Here is a 22,862-nt window from a genome sequence, read left to right on the forward strand (position 1 = left end):
TTCCCAGAACTAGAACAAAATATTTCACAATTTGTATGGAAACACAAACGACCCTGAAGAGCCAAAGCAATTTGAGAAAGAAAAACGGAGCTGGAAGAATCAGGCTCCCTGACTTCAGACTATACTACAAAGCTACAGTAATCAAGACAGTATGGTATTGGCACAAAAACAGAAATATAGATCAATGGAACAGGATAGAAAGCCCAGAGATAAACCCACACACATATGGTCACCTTATTTTTGCTAAAGGAGGCAAGAATATACATTGGAGAAAAGACAGTCTCTCCAATAATTGGTGCTGGGAAAACTGGACAGCTACATGTAAAAGAATGAAATTAGAACACTCCCTAACACCATACACAAAAATAAACTCAAAATGTATTAAAGACCTAAATGTAAGGCCAGACACTATAAAACTCTTAGAGGAAAACATAGGCAGAACACTCTATGACATAAATCAGAGGAAGATCCTTTTTGCCCCACCTCCTAGAGCAATGGAAATAAAAACGAAAACAAACAAATGGGACCTAATGAAACTTAAAAGCTTTTGCACAGCAAATGAAACCATAAACAAGATGAGAAGACAACCCTCAGAATGGGAGAAAATATTTGCAAATGAAGTAACTGACAAAGGATTAATTTCCAAAATTTACAAACAGCACATGCAGCTCAATATCAAAAAAAACAAACAACCGAATCCAAAATTGGGCAGAAGACCTAAATAGACATTTCTTGAAAGAAGATATACAGATTGCCAACAAACACGTGAAAGAATGCTCAACATCATTAATCATTAGAGAAAAGCAAATCAAAACTACAATGAGACATCACCTCACACCAGTCAGAATAGCCATCATCCAAAAATCTACAAACAATAAATGCTGGAGAGGGTGTGGAGAAAAGGGAGCCCTCTTGCACTGTTGGTGGCAATGTAAATTGATACAGCCACTATGGAGAACAGTATGGAGGTTCCTTAAAAAACTAAAAATAGAAGTACCATACAACCCATTAATGCCACTACTGGGCATATACCCTGAGAAAACCATAATTCAAAAAGAGTCATGTACCACAATGTTCATTGCAGCTCTATTTACAATAGCCAGGACATGGAGGCAACCTAAGTGTCCATCGACAGATGAATGGATAAAGAAGATGTGGCACATATATACAATGGAATATTTCTCAGCCATAAAAAGAAATGAAATTGAGTTATTTGTAGTGAGTGAGGTGGATGGACCTAGAGTCTGTCACACAGAGTGAAGTCAGATAGAGAAAAACAAATACCGTATGCTAACCCATATATATGGAAGCTAAAAAAAAAAAGACTGTCATGTAAACCCTAGGGGCAGGACAGGAATAAAGACATAGACCTACTAGAGAATGGACTTGAGGACACGGGGTGGGGGAAGGGTAAGCTGGGACAAAGTGAGAGAGTGGCATGGACATGTATACACTACCAAGTGTAAAACCGATAGCTAGTGGGAAGCAGCTGCTCAGCACAGGGAGATCAGCTCCGTGCTTTGTGACCACCTAGAGGGTTGTGATAGGGAGGGTGGGAGCGAGATGCAAGAGGGAGGAGTTATGTGGACATATGTATATGTATACCTGAATCACTTTCTTATAAAGCAGAAACTAACACACCATTGTAAAGAAATTATAGTCCAATAAAGATGTTAAAAAATAAACAACAAAAAAGAACTCTTACCAAAGTGGATATATAGGGAACATATCTCAACATAATAAAAGCCATTTGTGACAAATCCACAGCCAATATGATACTCAACAGTGAAAAGCTGAAATCCTTCCCACTAAAACCTAGAACAAGACAAGAATACCCACTCTCACCACTTCTATTCAGTATTGTTTTGGAAGTCCTAGCCACGACAATCAGATGAGAAACAGAAATAAAAGATATCCAAATTGAAAGGGAAGAGGTAAAATTGCCATTATATGCAGATGACACGATACTATATATAGAAAACCCTAAAGACTCCACACAAAAAGTGCTAGAACTGATAAACGAATTCAGCAATGTAGCAGGATACCAGTTTAACATACAGAAATCGGTTGCATTTCTTTACACTAATGATGAAATATCAGAAAGGGACAGTAAAAAAAGCAATCCCTCTTATTTTTTAAAATTAATTTTTATTGGAGTATAGTTGACTTACAATGTTGTGTTAATTTCTGCTGTACATCAAAGTGAATCAGTTATACGTATACATATATCCACTCTTTTTTAGATCTTTTAGCCCAGAAATAAACCCACACACCTATGGTCAATTAATCTTTTACAAAGGGGGCAAGAATATACAACGGAGGAAAGACAGTCTATTCAGCAATGGTGTTCAAAAAGCTGGACAGCCGTGTGTAAATCAATGAAGTTAGAACACTCCTTTGCAGCATACACAAAAATAAACTCAAAGTGGCTTAAAGACTTAAATATAAGACACGACACCATAAAACTCCTAGAAGAGAACACATGCAAAACATTCTCTGACATGAACCATAGCAGTGTTTTCTTAGGTAAGTCTCCCAAGGCAATAGAAATAAAAGCAAAAATAAATGAATGGGGCCTAATCAAACTTACAAGCTTTTGCACAGCAAAGGAAACCATAAGCAAAACAAAAAGACAACCTACGGACTGGGAGAAAAATATTTGCAAACGATATGACCGACAAGGGGTTAATTTCCAAAATATACAAACAGCTCGTACACTAAAAGCAAACAAACCAGTCAAAAAAACAGGCAGAAGACCTAGACATTTCTCCAAAGAAGACATGCAGATGTCCAAAAGGGGATTATCAGATACAAACTACTGTATATAAAATAGATAAACAACAAGACAACAAGGTCCTACTGTATAGCACAGGGGAAAAAAAAATATATATATATATAGCAATCACTTTGCTGTACACCAGAAACTAACACAACACTGTAAATCAAGTACACTTCAATAAAAAAAATCAGCCCATTATTGTGATACCTTTACTAGTTAAGAGTCCTCCTTTGCTTTTATGTTAGACTTGCTTTCAGCCCACATTTCAATTCTTCTTCCCCAAATGGCATAGGTATGGTGTTCACGTCCTATGAGTCCAATTTCAATTACTTTTACATCAGACCATTTTGAAGTAGAAATATTCGTCTATATTTAGCCTTGCTGTTCATTTTTCTATTAGTCACTTTTTTTTTTTTTTTGGCTGGGATTTTAGTTCCCCCACCAGGGATTGAACCTGAATTACAGCAGTGAAAGCACTGAGTTTAACCATTGGACAGCCAGGGAATTCCCCTATTAGTTACTTCTTATGTTTCATAGTTGTAGAGTGCAAAAAATGATTGTGAGATGAATGGGCGTGTTAGGTGGTGATGGTCATGCAGATAACTTGTTATTAGTAATTCCAAGTGACTCTTTAAGAAAGTGGTGGGTCATAGTCTTTCTTCTCCTTTTATATTTTGTAAAAAATGTATTGTTTTTACACTATTGTGGAACAAATATAATAGCAGTTTTGCTTTGCAATTTATATTGCTAATTTCATGAACTTTTTGAAATTCTATAATATTTCTCACAGCTATGAATGTTGTCTCCCTCTGTGTCACTGAGTCAAAATGCTATGACATTAGAGGGAGAGACTCATGTTCCAGCTCTACCCCCCTTCCCACTTCTTCTCTCTGCCATTGAAAAGTCTGTCAATTGGCAAATCCTGTCCTCCTGCTCCCATTTCCCCTCCCAACACCATCCATGGATCCTGGTGATTATCTTCTGGAGACACAGAGATTTAAATTAAGTTTAACCTAAAAAAAACCTTCACATATATGAAATATATCCCAAATTCAAAATATATCCTAAATCCAATCACTTCTCTTTTCCTCCACTGCCACCACTCTGGTCCAAACAACATCAGCTCTTGCCTGATTATTTCAGTAACCTGATTTGTCTCCATGCTTCCACCCTAGCCCCACCCCCAACAGCCTATTTTGCAACATAACTCCCAGAATGATGCCTCAAAAACACGTGAGATACAGTCACTCCTCTATCTAAAATCCTCCACATGGCTCCCCAACTCACGCAGAAACTAGACAAGGTCTTTGCAGTCACCTAAAAGGCCCTACCTAATCTGACATGTAGTAAGCACTCAATAAATTTTAGTTGAGTGAATGAATAAATTTAGAGAACCCTTAATTCTCCTTATTTTCAAATTAATGCCCTAGTTCCTAAAAAGTTCCTCAATGGCTCAAATGGCTTCCAGACTTCCATTCTGGTCAGCCTCTTATACGAACTTTAGGTTTTTAGTGTCCTTCTTAAAATGTGGCACCAAGATTAACATGGTGATACAATTTTAGCATAACCAGCGAATTTTACTCCATACATCCTTTTATCACTGTCACGTAGGGTTACAATAGCTTTTGTGGCAGCCGTGTCATAACATTGGAGCCATTCTGTTTTTAATGAACGAAAATTCCCATGTCTTCACCCAGAAATTGATGTTAATTCAAATCTACTCATCTTTGCATTTGTGCAGTTAGTATCTTGAAACAATGTAATGACTGACCAAAAATTAGTTCTTTCACAGAATTTGATTCTTTTTGTTCAAAGACATTTGCATCGATGCTTCTAATTGCTCAGTTTTGCTACTATGGCAACACTGTTAGTTGTTACTATTTTTTCAGCCATTACATTTTCCAGCATCAGCCTGTTCCCCTCGTCTTCCAACTGGTATGCACCTCAAAAGTGTTGTTGTTGTTTTGTTTTGTTCTTTTGCTGAGATTATTTTGCTAGATATTTAAATATTTCTCCTGATATGATTAATTATAGAAAGAAAAGTTAAATAGAATTCAGAAGACCTAGGTACTATCACATCTACTAGCTTTGTGATCTTGGAGAAGTGAATGAAACTATGCCTCAATTTCATCACCTATATAAACTGAGAATCATAATAACTTGCTTCTGCCATTCAATAGGGTTGTTCAGTGAGATCATGGCAGTGACAAAGGAGTATTGATATAAAATAAGAAAAATGGCCAAAGACCCTTAACCAAGTTACAATCAGACAAGCGTCTTCTCTTTTTTATTTAATATAAATTTATTCATTTATTTATATTTTATTTTTGGCTGCGTTGGGTCTTCGTTGCTGCTCATGGGCTCTCTCTAGTTGCGGTGAGTGGGGGCTACTCTTCGTTGAGGTGTGTGGGCTTCTCATGGCGGTGGCTTCTCTTACTGCAGAGCACAGGCTCTAGGCACGCGGGTTTCAGTCGTTGTGGTACACGGGCTCAGTAGTTGTGGCTTGCGGGCTCTAGAGCACAGGCTCAGTAGTTGTGGTGCATGGGCTTAGTTACTCCACGGCATGTGGGATCTTCCCGGACTAGGGCTCGAACCCGAGTCCCCTGCACTGGCAGGTGGATTCTTAACCACTGCACCACCAGGGAACTCCTAAGCTTCTTCTCTTATCCTGTTACTTTTTTTCCCTTTAAAATATAGCTCCATAGTATAGAGAGCTGGTCTGAAGTTAGGATGCCTGTGTTCTAACCTTCATTTTCTCACTAACTAGTTGAGGCACCTTGGACAAATAATATAACCTGCTAGACATTTTTTTTTTTTCGGTACGTGGGCCTCTCACTGCTGTGGCCTCTCCCATTGCGGAGCACAGGCTCCGGATGCGCAGGCTCAGCAGCCATGGCTCACGGGTCCAGCCACTCCGCGGCATGTGGGATCTTCCCGGACTGGGGCGCGAACCCACGTCCCCTGCATCGGCAGGCGGACTCTCAACCACCGCGCCACCAGGGAAGCCCTAGGCTTTATTTTTTTAACCTAAAACCAATAGGATTTGCCTACCTACTTTCTAAGATCCCTCTCAGCTTTTGAATTTTTGAAAAGCTGTCATGCTGGCTCACACTCAAGAATAACACAAATCTTACTTGCACATTTGTCTTCATTAAGGTACATGTCTGGTGGCTTTTATAATGACTAAGATACTCATGCTGCATTTCAAATAGGAACAGAGGTGCAGGGCCTATAAGAGCTAAAGCCTTTTAAGAGTCCTAAAACACCAAAGTGAAACCAAGAAGTTTAGGTAAGTAATTAAAGAGCCACTTGGGCTAAACTAGAAAGAATTTTCCACTTACTGAATATAAGTTTTGTAGCTCAGACCCCACCCAAAACCCATGGGTACTAAAGACTTTAATAACAATAATGCATCTTATTTAAATAAGAATAGTTAATCTTTTTATAAGAAGTTTAAATGATTCAGACATTAGCCATCAATTACTTCTTTCCTTTAGAAAAAATGCACCACTTGGACTTTTACACAAAAATGTCAAAATGCTAAGAAGGGAACATAAGTTAATATGAACGCAGAAGAGAAAGATGAGTTGGGACCTTACCTCAGATTCTTTTACAGAGCTAATTTTTATTAAAAACGCGATTAAACATTTAAAACGATGAAAGCAAAATTCATATTATATTATTCATAATCCCACTACTGTATGAAACTTTATAAACATTTATTAGTTTTTAATTTAGTTTTACTTAATTTAGTTTAATTAGTTATAAATTTACTCAGAGTTATATTTGAGTTCCTTAACTTTGGGGCAATAATCAACTTTAGGACCTCATGGGAAGAGTCCATTATCCACAGGGAGGGTAGATGAGGAGAATCTTCGGAAATTTGGCTTAGCGCCTTCCAAGACATCACTTTCTTAGTTTTTCTCTATCTCACACACCACCAGCTTGTTTTTAGTCTCCTCTGCAGGTTTCATGTTATCTTCTCATCCCCTAAATGTTGCAGTACTTCAGGGCTCAGTTCCCTTACATTTTCTCTTCTCTATCTAGTTATTTTCCATGGCTTTAAATTCCATCCATATGCTGCTGATACTCATATTTATAACTTTAGCCCAGACTCATAATACATCTGTTTATCAGACTCTTTTACTTGGAAATCCCAAACATAACATATCCAAATGAATCTCTTGACTCCCCCCGAAAAATATTGTATCTCCAGGCTGCCACATCTCAGTAAATAACAACTCCTTTCTTCTGGATACTCAGCCCCCAAAACTTGGAGTCATTCTTGACTCCTTTCTCTCATATCCAACATCCAATCTGTAAGTAAATCCTGCTTAGTTCTACCTTTAAAATATATTCAGAATCCCAATGCTTCTTACTTCCCCCTACTACTATGTTCCAACCCGTAATCTTGTTCACCTGGATTTTTGCAATAGCCTCCTAACTTACCTCTTTTCTTTCCCTTTTCCTTCCTAAAGTCTATTCTCAACACAACAGGTCTTACAAGTAAATTAGATCACGTTGCTCTGTTCCTCAAAACACTACTTTGGTTTCTCATCTCACCCAGAGTGAAATCCAAAGTCCTTACCATCACCTAAAAGGCCTTACAAGATCTCCATTCTTTCTCCACCGCTGTTCTGACCTCATCTTCCATGGCTCATGCCCCACCCCACCCCTCTTCACCAGCCATGCTGGTCTCCTTTCTGTGAAAGCAGGATCCCACCTTGCACATTCTCACTCTGGGTTTTTGTCCTTACCATTCCCTTCAGATGCCTACACAAATGGCCCTTTATCAGAAAGGTCTTCCTAACCACCCACATGAGATAGCATCGTCCACCTGTCACCTTTACGCCCTATCCCATTTACCTTGTTTTGTTTTTCTTCTTAGCACCTATCATTAACTGACCCATTACATGCTATTTGTTAATGTCTATCTTCTTGAGCTAAAATGTAAGGTCTGTGATGTTATTTTGTTCACTGTAGTATCTCCATCACCTAGAACAATGTTTGGCCCACAATAAGCACTCAATAAATATTTGTTGAACAAGTGAATGAACAAACCCTGTAAGACCCTGTAGTCTTAATTAGAGACTTGACCCTGTAGTCTTAATTACAGACTTGACAAAATACACACGAGCAACTGAAAAGTCGGCATGACATTCATTGATTTGATATAGGGAAAATGCCTGAATTGGAGTTACATACATCTGAATTGCACAAATGGAGTACTGATCAAAAATGTAAGTTGCAGGGCTTCCCTGGTGGTGCAGTGGTAAAGAATCCGCCTGCCAATGCAGGGGGCACGGGTTCAAGCCCTGGTCTGGGAAGATCCCACTTGCCTCAGAGCAACTAAGCCCGTGTGCCACAACTACTGAAGCCCATGAGCCTAGAGCCCACGCTCCACAACAAGAGAAGCCACCACAATGAGAAGGCTGCCTACCGCAATGAAGAGTAGTCCCCGCTCACCGCAACTAGAGAAAGCCCGTGCGCAGCAACGAAGAGCCAATGCAGCCAAAAAAAAAAAAAAAAAAAAAAAAAGAAGAAGAAGAAGAAGAAGAAGAAATGTTCCTGTTGTATGGGTGGCCAGAAATGATCTTATTTAGAGGCAAGCAGGGGTCAGGAACAAGTTTCAGTCATGAGTGATGGGCGACAAAGCTTTGCATCCCATCAACAAAAACTTAAAGTGGTCCTCTCCCCGTTATCCCTTCTCTCCATGCTTAAGCTTCTGGGAAGGATGGATAAGAAACATCAAAGGAGACATAACCCAAAGTTTGAAAGTATTATAAAACACAAACCTCATGATTCTCTATGCCTATCTCCTATGAAGCTCCTGTATAACAAATAAAACGACACTTAAAGGATTGCACTGAAAAGAATAGATAATCATAAACTGAGGCGTTCAGATCTCTTTACACCATTGCTTATATGATGTGGGACAGAAAACTTTGGTGTTAAGATGCCTTTTGCTGCTTAAGGAAACCAAATCTCTAGAGCAGCCTGGGTCATAAGCCTCTTTACAGGTGTATTCCTTAAACTTCATGCTGAATTTGTAGACTCACATTTCTCTCCTATTTCTAGATAATCCTATACGAGTCTTATCCCTAATATATTTCTTCTTTGTGTGTCACCTGAAAGCCTTTCTAATACTATTTTGTGACATGTGGTATCACTTAATAAGCCAGGAGCTTGGAGGGATGCAAATTTCAATCAGACACAGATCCTTATCTCAAAGAACATGAGAAATAAGGCAAGTATATAAATAAGTCTAATAAAAATGTACAATAAGAAGTATTATACGAAAGTACTTTCAGAAATTTTTGAATTTGTAAGAGACCTTAATGGTCAAGTATTCTTACTTCTTCATTTTACAGATGAAGAAACTAAAAGAGAAAAGGTTAAGTGACTCATTCTGTGAAGTACAATCAACTCATATGAGGCATTGTGGTGGGCTGGAAAGAACAGTGAACTTAGGGTGAGACAATCTAGGAATGATTTTGGATCTCATCTAGTAAGCTCTCATAAAGAACAAATGATCAAACTTTCTTAAGCTTTAGTTTTCTCCTCTACAGAACAAGGATTATAATTGCTTTCCTATTAGGGTTGGTGGAAAGATCAAATGAGATCATGAAAAGGTGCTGTTGATTATGAGGCAATTTAAAAAATGTAAAATATTACTACAATTAATTAACTGCAGGACTGGAAATAGAACTCAAATCTCATAACTTTTAGACCCTTGTCCCTCACATATTAATGTGAAATACTCTCTATGACTCCCAGTACATGATTTAGCAATTCACCTTCTTGCACAGAGTAGGTTATAATTATCAATCATATGTATGTTGTTTACTGGAGTTGTATGACTGTTCCTTACCTGTTTGAGTTATATACAGAAAAGTAAAACAGATGCTCTTGTTATGAAACTTTCTTGGTTAATTCTCACAACAACATAGGATAAGAATTTTATCTAACATTTCTCAATACCATGTTGTATTTTCAGCCTGTTTATTCTGGCTTCTTCCTTAGAATCACTGCTAGTGTTGAATAAAAGTTAAGCAATTAAAAAGAAAAATAAACATCAGGAACTTTGTCGATTGAACTAGTGAAGACATCCTTGAGGCATTTTAAGAGAAGTTAAGTGATACCATCATTATGATATTGTGTTACTTCTTTGATCTGCTAAAAAGTTAAGTGAAATAATCAGCTTATATTTCTGAGTTTTCTTTCCAGTTGTTGCATGTAGAAATAAAACTAAGAAATAGGTCAACTGTAAAAGCTTTTTCCTCTTCCTCACCTCATTACAGACTACTCCCTCTTTAGGATGGGTGAGAAAAGAGGGAACTAAGTTTATTTTTACACATATTACTGTATGAATTAAGAAAGGTATTCAAGAAGTGGTGTGCTATAGTGGAAAGAACATGAAATTTGGACTCTGAGGTCATAGGTTTCAGATTTCCATCTGGTTCTTGAGACTTGAATCAAGTAACTTTTCTAACCTCAGTTTCCTTACTTGTAAAAGATGAAAAGTAATAAAACCTACCCTTTGGATTGTCAAAGGAATTATATGGTATTCCCCAAATAATTAAAAGACAGCTAAAAAGATGCATATCATCTTTGGAAGAGAAAATAAATTGAAATCACTTTTTAAAATGAGGCACATGAATATAAAGTCAGAAAATTTAGATGGCATCAGCAATGGGATTAATTTTTTAAATATATGCTATGGAGCCCTAAACACTTCCTATAGTTGGGACACAAATTTGAGTATGAACTTCCTAGCTGTCATCTCAAACAGGGAAACATGGCAAGTCAGCAAACCAACAGCATCCATCCATAAGGTTAAAAACAAATTAGTAGTTTTGTGATTCCTCAAAAAGTGAAATATACAATTACCATATGAACTGAAATTCCTAGGTACACACCCAAAATGATTGAAAACAGGTATTCAAACAGATACTTGTACATCAGTGTACATATTGTACATCATAGCAGCATTATTCACAATAGCAAAAGGTAGAAACCACCAAAATTTCCATCAATGGATGAATTATCTACAAAATGTAGTATATCCATACTAGGAAATACTATGCAGCCATTAAAAGAAATGAAGTACTGACACATGCTAAATCCTGATGAATTTCAAAATGCTAAGTGAAAGGAGTCAGACACAAAAGGTCACATTATTGTATGAGTCCATTTATCTGAAATATCCAGAATAGTTAAATCCATAGAGACAGGAAGCAAATTAGGTTGCCAGGGGCTGAAGAGGGGGAGAAATAGGGAACACCTGCATAATAGGTATGGGGTCTCCTTTGGGAATGTTGAAAATGTTTTGGAACTAGATAGAGGTGATGGTTGCACAACTTTGTAAATGTACGAAATGCCACCAATCGTGCACTTTTAAATGGTTAATTTTATGCTATGTGAATTTTACCTCAATAAAAAATAATGATAAATAGATTAAACAAAGCAAAACCAATCCAAAACCCAACAAATGAGTTGTCTGGAAAAGTACAACTATTTCTAATACTGAGGCCTGAAAGGACATTCTCTAAGGAAATAAACACTTAACAATATCTCTGAACATAATGCTGAGTGTCATATCATTCTTTAGAAGGTCCTTCAATAAAGGCTGATGTCCTGACTATGAAGGGAAGTATGGCAATAGGTATTTTAACTGGGAACCAGGGGGAGTATGGTGTTAGCAATGTGGCCCAAGCTTCACTGGTCTCTGACCAGCAGGCTTAAGGCAGAGATAATATTAAAAACATATAGAGGAAGAGATAGACTGCCTATCCTGCTATAATCCTTCATAAATGTTTCCCTTAGTCAAAATTTTGAAAGCTGTAGAGCAGGAGTGAGTTTGAGATTGCATTCCCTTTAGACCATGGGTGCAGGTTGCTAATTTAGAGGCTTGTGCTTTAAAAGTTAGCCAATCTGGAAACAGGAGTAAGATCCACTGGTAAATGAGGAGAACTTTGGAAGCAGGTAGTGACAGTGCTGAGTCAGTGAAGGTTCTCCTGAGAAAGTATAAGATCTGCTCAAACACTCAAAGAGTAATTATAAGCCCACATAGTTCCATGCAATAAATCATGCCCTCAGTATCTTTAAGGAGAAAAGGTTTCTTGTAGACTCCATGAGACCATGTATATAAAATCTTTTTGTAAAGTATAAAGTTTATACCAATTGTAGTTTTCATCGTTGTGACTATCTGGCTATAATACCTAGCATGTAAACAATGTATTTGAACAGAATTTTCACATACATTCATTCATTCTTCTTAACAGATACTTATTGAATATTAATTGTGTGCCCAAGAAGGATAGACAATATTATCAGCATTTTAGAAAAGAATAAATTGAGGTTCTGAGAACCTAAGATTTTCCCTAAGTCCCATAACTTGGAGACTCCAGACCTTTGGTTCCTAGTTTATTCCAAAACTTTCTGCCCCCAAGGGCAAAAACAACTATGGTCGCCAAACCCCTTTGTCTTCATTAATTACTAAATGTGATTATTTGATGCCTTGGGCAAAGGTTCACCATTTCTACTTCTGTCTGTGCAGTGGTATTTTCCTTAACTGCTGTTACATGGAGTTCTCTCTCAGAAGCCATGCTACCAAACACACACACAATGCTTAGCTGTACATTACTGGCTAACATTTAAATGTACATTGTGTGTTAGGTGTGGTGCTAAGAATTATGCAGACATATTCTCATTTAATCCTTAAAATAGCCTTCTGGGGCTTCCCTGGTGGCGCAGTGGTTGAGAGTCTGCCTGCCGATGCAGGGGACACAGGTTCGTGCCCCGGTCCGGAAAGATCCCACATGCCGCGGAGCGGCTAGGCTCGTGAGCCATGGCCGCTGAGCCTACGCGTCTGGAGCCTGTGCTCCGCAGCGGGAGAGGCCACAACAGTGAGAGGCCCGCGTACCGCAAAAAAAAAAAAAAAAAAAAAAAAACCTTCTGAGGAAGGTTCATCATCTCTTTTGTTTATATAGAAACTAAGGCTCAGAAAGATTAAATAACTTGCCCTAAGTCACAGGCAGAAATATAAATGGTCTGCAAATCCTTATAGGATATCAAAAGATTTCTGAAAATCAGAGGCTGACTTCTATGATTCCTACCTGGAGAGCCAGTAGGGTGTGGAACAAATGTTGAAAGTAAGCGACAGGGCTGGGTCCCCATCCAGTTTTGCTTAACTTCAGACTCACAGCTTAACTCCTCTGCTATCCTGAGACACAGGTCTAATACGTTTGTAATCATTTGATTCCCCACCCAGACAATTATGGTAATAAATTTGGGGTCATTATCATCGTAGTGGCTAAAATTTTCTATGTCAAGCACTTTTTAAAGTACTTAACAGTCCTAGAATTCAGGAATATTTGTAGATTTTATAGTCCTCTGATAAAGGACAAGGAAGTGCCCATCCACGTAAGAGTATTTTTGAGGAGACAGCAAGCTTTTGCTAAGAAAAGTCAAAAGTCAAAAGTTCAGGTTACTGAGTATTATTCTGCTGTTGGATTCAGGATGTTGAAAAGCTAGTATCTATGCTTTTGACTAACATATTTTTCCATTCAGATGTGTATAATGTAATAGGGCAAAATAATTTATTTGACAAAAATTATCATAGCGTGCCAGATATTGTGCTAGGTGCTGCCATGTAGCTGCTAGGGTTTAAGTATTCAAGAAGTGTCAGCTCTGCCAGTGTTGGAGGAAAAGGGAAGCGATTTTTACCAAACTGGGAAAATTTCATCTGAGATTCATTTCCCAGTCTATAAATGAGCAAACTTTACCAAACTGGGAAAACTTCATCTGAGATTCATTTCCTAGACTATAAATGAGGGAGTTGGATATCCAGGTCTTAATCGTTTCTGTTTTTTTGACTGTGTGTGAAGGTTTCTCCTCTTCATCTGTCACTACTCCCATGACAAAATATTCATCTCACACTACCCTAGCTTTGCAATTCATTAATTAGTTCAACAAACGTTTACTGAACCTTCCTGAAGTGTCAGGCACTAAAGGGGTGAAGCAAGGTTCCTCTGCTCATAAAGCTTACAGTTCAAAGGGATAAGACAATAAATAAATTAAAAAATAGGAAAACAAATGCATAAAAATACTCATTAACAATAAATAAATAAATAACTATAGGTTGGAAAGGTCTTAAGAAGGAAATAAGCAGGATGGCACGTTCTCTTTTTTTTCAGTCATATAATGTGATTGGCTCTTTCAATTCCAAAAACAACGACCTATCAAGGTTATCAGATTTTAAAAGGGGAAAAACGATAATACCTTACAACTAACTAGGGAACGAATAGCCATTACTCTTCAAGAAAACTGTATAGGGGCTGGCTTACTCTACCTTTTCCTTGCAATGTTAGAGGAGAGGCTTCGCAAATGAGCAGCGAGAGTAACTCACTTTTTTTTTTGGTAAGTCAGTCGGAAAGACAAAGCGAAAAGAGGGAACCAGGAGTCAGGGAAATTACCAGTCGTCTGGCCATCAAGATTTCTTTAAGTCTCTAAGCTCCCCTTGGCAGCGGTAATCAAGATGAAAGAAAACCACTGCCATGAACTTCACTTTTCCCTTCAATATTACTGCCCGGTGGCAGGAACCTGGGAAGAAGAGGTCAAGGTGTGGTTTGGCAAGAGGCAGTTCCCGGGAGAGGCGCTGGGAAGGGCAGGGCGGAGAACAGCCGGAGAAGGTGGCAGAATGGGAGGGGAAGAAGGCGCTGGCACCCCGAGGTGAAAGCGCAGAAGTCTCTGCCGCGCGCGACTCAGGTGGCCCTTTCCCGCTCAGGTGAGCCCCTCCCGCGCCTCCCATTGGCCAAGGCGCCAGTGGCGCTTGGGAGGGCGACGCAGTCCGGTCTAGTTCAGGGTCTAGGGCGGCGCGTCACTTCCGGTAGCGCGGAGCTTGTAAAACACCCTGGAGAGAAAATGGCGGCAGCAGCGGCTTCGGCGCCTCAACAGCTCTCGGATGAGGAGCTTTTCTCTCAGCTCCGCCGTTACGGCCTATCTCCTGGCCCAGTGACGGAGAGCACCCGCCCGGTCTACCTCAAGAAGCTGAAGAAGCTTCGAGAGGAAGAGCAGCAGCAGCACCGGTCCGGGGTCCGCAGCACCAAGACGCGGAACAGTAATAACAATAACACGGCAACCGCCACGGTCGCCGCCGCGGGAGCAGCGGCGGCGGCCGTGGGGATGGGGGTCCGGCAGGTCTCAGGCGACCTCTCCTACTTACGGACTCCTGGGGGCCTGGGCCGGATCTCGGCTTCTGGCCCGGAGAGCCCCTTGGGAGGGCCCGGGGGCTCCTCGGCCGTCCCCACGGCTGGCAGCAAAGTACTGCTGGGCTTCAGCTCGGACGAGTCGGACGTGGAGGCCAGTCCCCGGGACCAGGCCGGCGGCGGCGGGGGCGGCGGCGGCGGCAGCGGCGGCGGCGGCGGCGGCGGGAGGAAAGACCGGGCTCCGCTCCAGTATCGCGGGCTCAAACCGACGTCGGCGCCCCTGGCCTCTAGCGAGGTGACTAACAGCAACTCGGCCGAGCGGAGGAAGCCCCACTCGTGGTGGGGGACCAGGAGGCCGGCGGCTGCCGAGCTGCAGAGCCCGTCGGGGAGAGATGGGGCGGCGGACGACGGGGAGCAGGAGGGAGAGGACGGCGAGGATAGGGACCCGGAGGCCGAGGAGCCGCTGTGGTCCGGCCGGACCGTGAATGGCAGCCGGCTTCTCCCATACAGCTGCCGGGAGAACTATTCGGACTCGGAAGAAGAGGAGGACGACGACGTGGCCTCCAGCCGACAGGTATTGAAGGACGACTCCCTTTCCCGGCATCGGCCCAGGCGGGGCCATAGTAAGCCTCTCTCTCTCCTGCCTGCGAAATCGGCCGGCGGCCGACTGGAGACCTCAGTTCAGGGAGGGGGAGGAATCGCGATGAATGACAGGGCGGCGGCCGCCGGGAGTCTAGACAAGAGCCGAAACGTCGAAGAGTCGTCGTCGGCGGCGGCGGCGGCGGAGCAGGGAGGAGGGTTTGATCCCCCGGACTCCAGCCCCATTCCTAGATACCGCGTTAACGCTAAGAAACTAGCCCCTCTCCTGCAGCCACCGCTCGCGGACGTGGACTCAACCTTGGATTCGTCCACAGGCTCCCTTCTTAAAACCAATAATCATATCGGCGGTGTGGCCTTCGGCGTGGACTCCCCCAGGATTTTTTCCAACAGCCTCCCTCCCAGTGCGGCGGTGGCCGCCTCTAGTTCACTCAGGATCAATCACTCCAATCATACGGGCTCCAATCATACCTACCTGAAGAACACATATAACAAACCGAAGCTTTCCGAACCTGAGGAGGAACTTCTTCAGCAATTTAAACGGGAGGAGGTGTCCCCAACTGGGGGTTTCAGTGCCCACTACTTGTCGATGTTTCTCTTAACTGCTGCCTGCCTATTTTTCCTCATATTGGGACTGACTTACCTAGGAATGAGAGGGACAGGAGTCTCCGAGGATGGAGGACTTAGCAGTAAGTATTAAACCCCGTGGGGAAGGCAACAAAGGGAATGTTGTTAGTGGTCGGCTCTCACCGCACTGGGCGTTTTACCCGAGGTGACTTCTGTCTGCAAGAACATGGTTTAATAGTGAAACACAACAGATAGAGTGCATTCGTATCATCTTTCTTTAAGAAAGAACATGATTACCATGATAAGAATGATAATCCGATGGCTGGTTTTAAGATTTTTCTGTATGAAGTATTGGGAAATTCAGAACATCTTATAAAAGAACAAAATATTACAAGCAAGTCTGTTAGTAAAATGCATTTATTTATACATGTGACTTAAATTTTCTTTTGGCCTTAAATAACCATATGTGGAGATGCCAATCCAATTACTCAACAGTTTGGAGGTATTTTGATTGTTCAGGGGCATCATATATGCAGTGGGTTTTTTGTTTGTTTGTTTTTGTTTTCCCGAATTGAGTTGTGGTTCTAAAAGTCAATGTAAGATCTCTTGAAATTCTGGTTAAATGTTTTGTAGTATTAAGTATATGTGTAGGTAGTTGTGTAATTTTTTTTAAGTGAATGAATACAGATAGAAAGTAGGAAGGCATACCTCTACATTGATTTCCCAGCCCGAAGCACCTCCCCTTCCACCAGTGAAAAAAAATAGTGGTAGGGAACTGCAGGGGTTTGCAGTTAGATTAATCTGGATTGGTCTCCAGGCCCTGCCTTTTACTTGCTAAATGTCTGTAGGCAGGTGTGTTCACTCATTCATTAAGCCAGCATCATCTGTGCTGTCCTTCAACACAGGAAGAAGATGAATACTGATGGTTTTGTGCTCTATGAAGGAAATAAGGATGGAGTAATTGGTGTATTCAACTTTAGAGGTAGAGTAGGAACTATTTGAAGTGAGCCCTGAAGCAGGAGAAGGCGACGGCCTTGTAGGAGACAGGAGAGCATTCTGGGCAGAGATTACAAGAGGAGGAGGAAAGGCCTTGAGTTGAGCAAGAGCCTTCCTGTAGGTTATAGTACCTTGAGCAAGGGGGAGTGAGCCAGAGTTTAAGCTTCCCTTGCAAAATCTGTAAAACGATGCTAATCTTGATTAGAATGATGCCTGGGAAGATTAAAAGAGAGAAAGTAAATTTAGTGCATGATGGACTGCTGAATACATAATTTCTCAATGTTAGGTCCTTCTCCCCTCCCCCTGCCCCCTGAAACTTCCTGCCCTTTTCACCCAACATGAATTCGCTGTATCATGATTTGTATTTATAAAATTGGCTTACTCTTATTTTATTTCAAAATAGTGAATGATGCAGTTAGCAGACTTAAAGAGTGGAGTGAAAATAGTGTAAGCTTTGGTTTGGTATGGCCAATTCTAAGATAGTCAAATAATAGATTATGATATTCCTTAACTAGAGGATTTAGAAGGATTTAGAAGAGGGCTGAAATTGGTACCCTGGGAGCAAGAGTGATATATTGTATCCTGCCCCAGATATTGGAGAGAGACAAGAAATACGGTCACACTAGAAGTTACAGTAGTAAAGTTCACATAAATGACATTACCCGTGAGCAGTGCCTTCCTGCATGTTTGTTTCTCCAACAGAACCTGGTGTGTTCTGGCCCTTTTCTAAGAACTAAAGGCTTTGCACATATTATCACTCAATCTGCCCAACTCACAGAGGTAGATGGTGTCATCGTCACTCTAGAGATGAGGACAGTGAGACTCAAAGAAGTTAAGAAATGTACCCACAGTTGAACAGCTAGTGAGTGATAGGACTAAGATTTGGTTTCAGATTTTTTTCAACTGTTAAGCCCATACTACTTTGGGTATTGTTTATAGAGAGCTTTCTAAATAAGAGGATACTTTTATTAGAATTAAGAAAATAATTGAATACTTGGTAGGATTTCATACAGAATTACTGGTGTGCACAGGTCTCAACTAAGGTGACTTGTCACATCTTTCTTGTCACTCTTAAGAGGAATGGCTAATATTCTCTTACGTACTAAACTTTCAAATGGAATAGAAAGGGATAGGATTGCTAGGGCTTAGGTACCTGCCCTCCCCACCTCCACCATTGTGGAAGGAAGGAAATTATAAAGTGGTTTGCACTTTAATAAATGGTAAATATGAGGTAGCTTGGGTGATGGAAAGAACAGTGGCTGAGAGGTAAAGGATCTGGGTCCTAGGACTTGTCAAAATGACCTTAGTCAAGTTAACTTCTGAGCCTCATTCTTATAGACTAAATGGGAGTAATAATTTCTGCTGTCTATGGGGTTGTTATGAGGATCAAATGAGATAGTTTGTAAACAAGTTCAAAGTGATATTCAGAAGTTTAGATAAAATTTGTTATATTCCTGGTAAACTACAGTATATATGTAAAGAGAAATAACTATTTCTTAATGACTTAACTAAGTCATTTCTGTAAATACTTAGTAGTGTATTTCTTACCTATTCAAAATTTAATTTTTATTAAATTCTATTAAATACACATTGTAGACATTGATACAGATATTTGAGTCAAAGTGCGATGAATCCTTAAATGTAATATATGCTTGACCTATTGTGTATCCTGGTAGAAAGAAGTGCCTGTTAGTTCAGTTAGTTTGCACACCTAATGGTGAATAACTTCACTCCCTATATTTATGTATTCTGAATCCTTTGTCATATTATAAGGGTTAGCCAGTGCTTAACTGTAGGGTTCATTGGTCAAATAGTGTGCTTAAGGAAGTAGTTTTACTTTGAGTAATAATTTCACCAGAAGATTGTAGACTATATGTGAGAGTAAGCTTTAGTAAGCTTTCATTAGTTATCATTTAAATTATGTATAGCATATAATAGATTAGCCTTTTAAATAGTTCCTAATCATTTGTTCTTTAAAAACTTCTCATCAGTACCCTAATTTTATTAATTAAGTTACCTTTTATTAAATTACTATGAGTGTCTGCTTTCTCATCTGTAAAACTAGGGGGTTGGCTTTGATGATGTCTACGTTCTTTCCAGCTCTAAGGTTTAAGATTCTGACTTTGAACTGCCCTACCAAAACAGCTCAAGGATCAGCCTGCAGTCAGATTAGATCAAGACAACCCACCAAAAGAAAATAGAGAGGCAGAATAGATTAACTTTCTTAGGCTCATCTGATCATTATTAAAAGTTGTTTTTCAATTACAAAAGACATGATTTTTGTAGAAAATTTGAATAGAGATCTATGAAGCAAAAAATGAATCAGTATTGTTTACCTCTCCTCCTAGTCTCACACTCACCCCTGGCATAAATAAGTTCAAATAATAAATTAGAACTTTCTTTATGCTTTTCATGTAAATACATGCATTCATATATATGTATGTGTGTGTGCACATACACATTTTCATTCAACAGTAGAGTGCCTACTATGTGCCAAGCACTATTTTAAGCAGCAGGAATATGTGGAGAACAAGGCAATGAAATCTCTCTTCTCATGGAGCTTACATTCTAGGGGGGAAGATAGACAGCTAAACAAATAAGAATTTCAGATAGTTGCTAACACAAGGTAATGATAGTAACGTGAAAGGCATAAAACAGTCTGAATTTTATTTTAAGTAACATTCTACTATACATATTCTTCAATTTCTTTTTTCACTTAGTATTGTATAATGGGTAACTTTCCTTATAGTAAGTTTAAGTACAAAGGCATAATTTAAAAATCTCACATTTCACTGGTCCCTTTCTAGCCCTATAAAAATGCTAAAATCTCTGCCATCCTGAAAATGTTCTTTAATCCTCTGTTCTCCTCTCGCTCTTAGTCTTATCTCAGCCAAGATTACTCTCTCCTCCCCTGCCATTCACTCAACCCCTGTCTAGTTTAGCTTTTTTTTTTTTTTTTTTTTTTTTACCATCCATTCCTCTGTAACCTCTCTGTCACCAGTTACTCAATTGCCAACCGAGAGAAGCTTTAAAGTTCTTCTCTTCACCTCTTTGATACATTCAATACATTGACAATTCCCTTCTTCGTGAAACTCTCTCCTTTCCAAACTTCTGTATCACCACTCTCTTCTACTTTTCATTTATTTGTCTGCCTGTGTTTTAAATATTGGTGGTCTCTGGAACACTTATCCTTTCGTATAGTTTTCCTAGGCAGTTTCATCCACTCTACTGGCTAATACCTCCCAATTTTATATTTTCATCTTAAATTTTTCTCTTTTGGGTTCTAGACTTAACCATTTATTAGACAATTTCTTCTGGATATACCAGAAGTACTAACACCATCTGTACTCATCAGCTTTACTTCCTTTTACCTTGTTTCTCCTGTTTTGTTCCCTGTTTTAGTTAATGGCATTTCCATCCACCCAGAGCTCAAGCTAAAAACCTTGAATTTGCCTTGATTCCTTCCTTTCCTCCATCTTCCTACCAAACCTCAAACCACAGTCTATCTTGTTACCAAATCCTGTAGTTTTACCTGCTCCCTATCTTTTGACTCAATCTATTTCTCTCCATTCCCCACTGCTCTAGGCTAGTCTCTTGCCTGAACTGATTTTAGCAGTCTTCTAACAGTTGTCCGTGCTTCTCGGCTGTAGCTCTTCCCGTCTGTTTTTCAGTGTCAGAGCAATATTTCTAAAACAAGAATGCAGTAATTCATTCATGCTTAAAATTACTCAATGGTTTTCCCTTACTCATTGGATAGAATGTAAACTCCTTGGCTAAACTGTTCATGATCTAAGTATGCCTGCTCTTTCTAGCTTCATTTCTTAGCAGTCCCTGTTGCGGTACGCGGGCCTCTCACTGTTGTGGCCTCTCCCATTGCGGAGCACAGGCTCCGGATGCGCAGGCCCAGCGGCCATGGCTCACAGGCCCAGCCACTCCACGGCATGTGGGATCTTCCCGGACCGGGGCACGAACCTGTGTCCTCTGCATCGGCAGGCGGACTCTCAACCACTGCGCCACCAGGGAAGCCTAGCAGTCCCTGTTATCACACTTTACTTGCTGGAAAACTGGAACTTTCTGGAACACTACTTGGTGTTCACTGAATATGTCACTGAGATTTTTGTGCCTTTGTGCATGTACAGGTTGTTTCTTCCTTTCTATTAACTGCTATTCGTTCTTAAAAGTCTCACCTCTGGATGTCTTCTCTGTCTCCCTATCCTCTTTACCCTAGAGTTTGGCCCATCATTCTCTACTCAAAGAAGATCTTATGCATCCTTCATAGCATTTATTTCATGTTTATAATTGTGTATGTCCACTGTGCCAGATAGATTACAGCTCCTTGAGGTAATGTTCCTACAGGAGGAATTGAGTACACTGGAAAAGATCACAGGGTCTTTCATTTCTCTCTCTTGACCACAGGGTCATGAGCCTGGATGACTGAGAGAACAGTAATACCATTGACAGGAATTAGAGATGTTGAAAAGGGATCTTTTTGGGGGGAAGGTGGCATAGAGAAAATGAGTTTATTTGGGGCTTATTTTTTGAGTTATTCAAGTAGCAATATCTTGTAGGCTATTGTAGTTATATAACTGGATTAAAGATAAGAGACTGATGCTTAATGTGAAAGTAAAGTACTGTTTACTAAAGGAATAGATACCTTTTTAATATTTGTTTCTTCTTTCCGTGTGGGTGTTTTGTTCTTAAAGACAAGACTGAGTGCTGCAAAAGGTGCCATAGTTTTTAAAAAATTATAGTTTTACTTTTTTAAGTAGTTAGACTAGCCAAAAGGTCAAAACTTTGAATCTGTAATGAAATGGGCATAAGGATTTTGAAAAGTAGTTTTTGCCCTCATTCTTGAAGAATGAAAGCTGAGTGAGAAGTTGACTACTTTGTAAGAACAAAAAATTCCTTAGACCTCTAAGAATATTCCTGGGAATACCAGGGGATTGCATATCCCAGTCTGATGATTTGAGAAATTAAAATCTACTATGTAAAAATGTCTTTCATCTGAAAATTATCTCTAGCATAATTTAAAATAAAAATCATCAGAGTGAAAACTTGTAAGTTCCCTATGAGTGTATTCATGGAGCCTAGTTTGAAACATTGGCATAGATATCAGGGCTTGGATCATTGAAGAGGCAACCTGGGTTTGAATTTGGGCCCTTCCTCTTGTTAGCTTTTTTATTAAAGGCAAGTTGCTGAACCCCTGTAAACCTCAATATTCTCATCTGTAAAATAGAGTTAAGTGAGAATTAAATGAAATAATGCATGTAAAGTACTCGACTCAGCACATGACACATAGGAATAATAATAACAGCAGCTAACCCTTATGTAGCACTTTGTGCCAGGCACTGAGCCTAAACAGTTATAATTGTCAAGTAATCTTCATGAGGCAGATACTTATCCCATTTTATAGATAAAGAAACTGAGACACAGAGAAGTTACATAACTTGCCTAGGGTCATGAGTGCAGAGGCAGTATTTGGACTCAGATAGTGGCACTTAAGCACCCTGCTAGATTGCCTTTTAATATGTGCAAGTACATAAGGGCTCTGTATATGTTCTCCACTATTATTATTATCTAGGAAATTATGAAAGATATAGATGGGTGAAGCTGCTTAATGCATGAAATCCTAGAAGTGCCAAGGATAATCTTTGAAACCTAACAACGTTAGTACAAGAAAGTACAAATTTGTACTCACTTGACGATTAGGAATC

General features: G+C 40.0%; 1 protein-coding gene across 1 annotated transcript in view; it reads left to right on the forward strand.

The window, feature by feature from the left end:
* The first annotated feature begins 13,951 nt into the window (after positions 1–13,951).
* Positions 13,952–22,862, forward strand: part of LEMD3 (LEM domain containing 3) — a 67,571-nt gene continuing 58,660 nt past the window's right edge. Inside the window, exon 1 of the mRNA XM_082635912.1 lies at positions 13,952–16,274. Within this exon, the coding sequence (XP_082492038.1) occupies positions 14,705–16,274 (1,570 nt within the window). The 5' untranslated portion in view covers positions 13,952–14,704. The remainder of the gene's footprint in view (positions 16,275–22,862) is intronic.

Source organism: Mesoplodon mirus (assembly GCF_964341445.2).
Source record: "Mesoplodon mirus genome assembly, chromosome: 11".
NCBI classification, from domain to species: Eukaryota; Metazoa; Chordata; class Mammalia; order Artiodactyla; family Ziphiidae; genus Mesoplodon; species Mesoplodon mirus.